We start from the raw sequence: 2,277 nt of genomic DNA on the forward strand, positions 1-2,277 counted from the left end.
TTTTGTTTCTTGATTCTGTAATATGACAGTCTGCTAATATTGCCAGAAGGTGCAGTTTTGAGGTTACAGTTGCGATTTTAGCTATTCAATCATATTAGCAGGGAAAAATGACTTGTTTCTGTTGTACTTGAGTCTTAAGAAAAAGTGCCCATAGTTTAGTGACAATTTCCAAAGGCTTTAGTACCACCTGTATTTCAAAATGGGGGACCCAAACTCCCGGAAGAAACAAGCTCTGAACAGACTACGTGCTCAGCTTAGAAAGAAAAAAGAATCTCTAGCTGACCAGTTTGACTTCAAGATGTATATTGCCTTTGTGTTCAAGGAGAAGGTAATTTAAAGTTCTTATGTGAATTAGCACGTGGTTTTTTTTGTAAGTGTATACTGTTATTTTTAAATAATTTATGAAGGTTAGGGAAAGAATGGTGGGACTATGCTTATATTCTGTGAATTGTGTAGTTGTAAAATCATGGATGGAAAGTTCTTAGTATGTTTGGAAATAATTTTAAAGCTTAGCAGGATCCACATTTGTTTGTTGATGAGGGCCCGATAACATTGTGAAAACTTTGTATTTGAATTTAAGGATTATTTAAAGTATGAATAGGATATTTGAAAGTGTTTTAAAGTTGGAATCTATCTCCTAGAGTAAACCATTTCTTCAGCTCTGTAGATAGCTTTTCATGTGATACCTTTAATGAAATAGAATACCCTTTGACTTTTAAAAGCAATTAGAAATAGTTAATTTTTGTTTAGGAATGATTTTCTTTTTTAATTCAAAATTGCCTAAAAGGTAATTTTTAGAAATCAATTAAAATTGGCGCCACAGTTGACTAGTAAGTAATGAGTTGTGATTAATCAAAAAGAATTTGGTGAAAGCAGCATGTTTTTGCTGCTTAAGAATAGACAGTTTCTTAAATCATCAACAGGAGTGTTTGATAGAAAATTAGATTATGAACTTCCGTTTTTGCCCGAATGTGGTCAGCTAATTTCAAATCAGAAAAACAATTTTAGTATAATTATTTAGTATTTGGAAGTCTCCGGTTTGTTACTTTTTTTTTTTTTTTCTTTTTGGCGGAACCGGGGATTGAACTCAGGCCCTTGTGCTTGCCAGGGTTGTTACTTTATTATTAGAGTAATAATAGTTTAAGTAATTTTAAACTAATTTTTTTTTTTGAAGTGATTTTCTTAAGACAGGATAGTACCAAGGATTTATTTCCTGACTTTCCTTTTGTGCACTTATTTTATTTATTTATTTGGCAGAACTGGGGATTGAACTCAGGCCCTTGCACTTGCCAGGGAAGTGCTTATTCCACTGAGCCATCTCCCCAGCCCCAACTAATTTTTCTTTTATTTTTAAAAACAAGCTGACTGCAAAACTAATAAAGTCAGATTTTAGTTGGAGATATTACAATGTAGGCTCTTTATATCCAAGATATAAGTGGTGGTACGACTGTAACTGTCTTTGTAATCTGTAAGATGTCCCAGATTTTACCGTCTGGTTCTTTGGGTAAATTTGCTTTTTTACAATTGAATAAAATCCTTGCAATTGACCCATGTAGCTCAAGGTCTATGTTTCCTAGTACAGAATTGTAGCTATATAACATTTCTTGTTATCTCTTTGAAACAATTTGGTACACTTTTTTTTCCCTTCAGATATTGACACTTGTGGTGTGTAACATGCAGAAGTAGTAATGAAAACTGACCTAATTAAAGAATAATAAATTTGTCTGAATAATTGTTTTTGGACTGATGAGTTTTTAATTTAGCTGCATATAGAGCCAGCTAAGTGAAATTGTGTTTGTACTAACTCACTGAAATATTTTTTAGCTTTAGTGATGCCTGGTATTGGTTCCTGAATTATTGGGATTTAAGAAATAGTGTCTAACATAAGTATTTGCTATGGATGCCCATGTTATTAAACTGAGAAATTTAAACATTCTCATGGTTGGGGAAAGGTGTGGGGGAAGTACAGAAAAATCCGATTATCTGAAAATAGGGCATTTTATATATAAAAATCAGATGGTAATTTTACTGAGTTGGAATAAAAAGAAACAAACACAGAAAAAAAAACAGACAAACATAAAAAAAAAAAAAAAAACACAAACGAACAAAAAAAACTCAAAAAAGAAAATGACCATACCGTCAAAGAAAAAAAAAAAAAAATCAGCACTTTTTGAAGTGTCTGAAGTTATACCAGTAATGACAAATAATTATGAAGAAAATATCCTGAAAGGTGTGCGAGATTCCAGCTATTCCTTGGAAAGTTCCATAGAGCTTTTA

The 2,277-nt window shown here is 32.1% G+C and overlaps 1 protein-coding gene across 1 annotated transcript in view; it reads left to right on the forward strand.

The window, feature by feature from the left end:
- Positions 1 to 6: 6 nt before the first annotated feature.
- Positions 7 to 2,277, forward strand: part of CUNH6orf62 (chromosome unknown C6orf62 homolog) — a 9,434-nt gene continuing 7,163 nt past the window's right edge. Inside the window, exons 1-2 of the mRNA XM_023699986.1 lie at positions 7 to 328; positions 2,152 to 2,277. Of these exons, the coding sequence (XP_023555754.1) occupies positions 200 to 328; positions 2,152 to 2,277 (255 nt within the window). The 5' untranslated portion in view covers positions 7 to 199. The remainder of the gene's footprint in view (positions 329 to 2,151) is intronic.

This window comes from Octodon degus, unplaced genomic scaffold, assembly GCF_000260255.1.
Source record: "Octodon degus isolate 3935 unplaced genomic scaffold, OctDeg1.0 scaffold00119, whole genome shotgun sequence".
NCBI lineage: Eukaryota > Metazoa > Chordata > Mammalia > Rodentia > Octodontidae > Octodon > Octodon degus.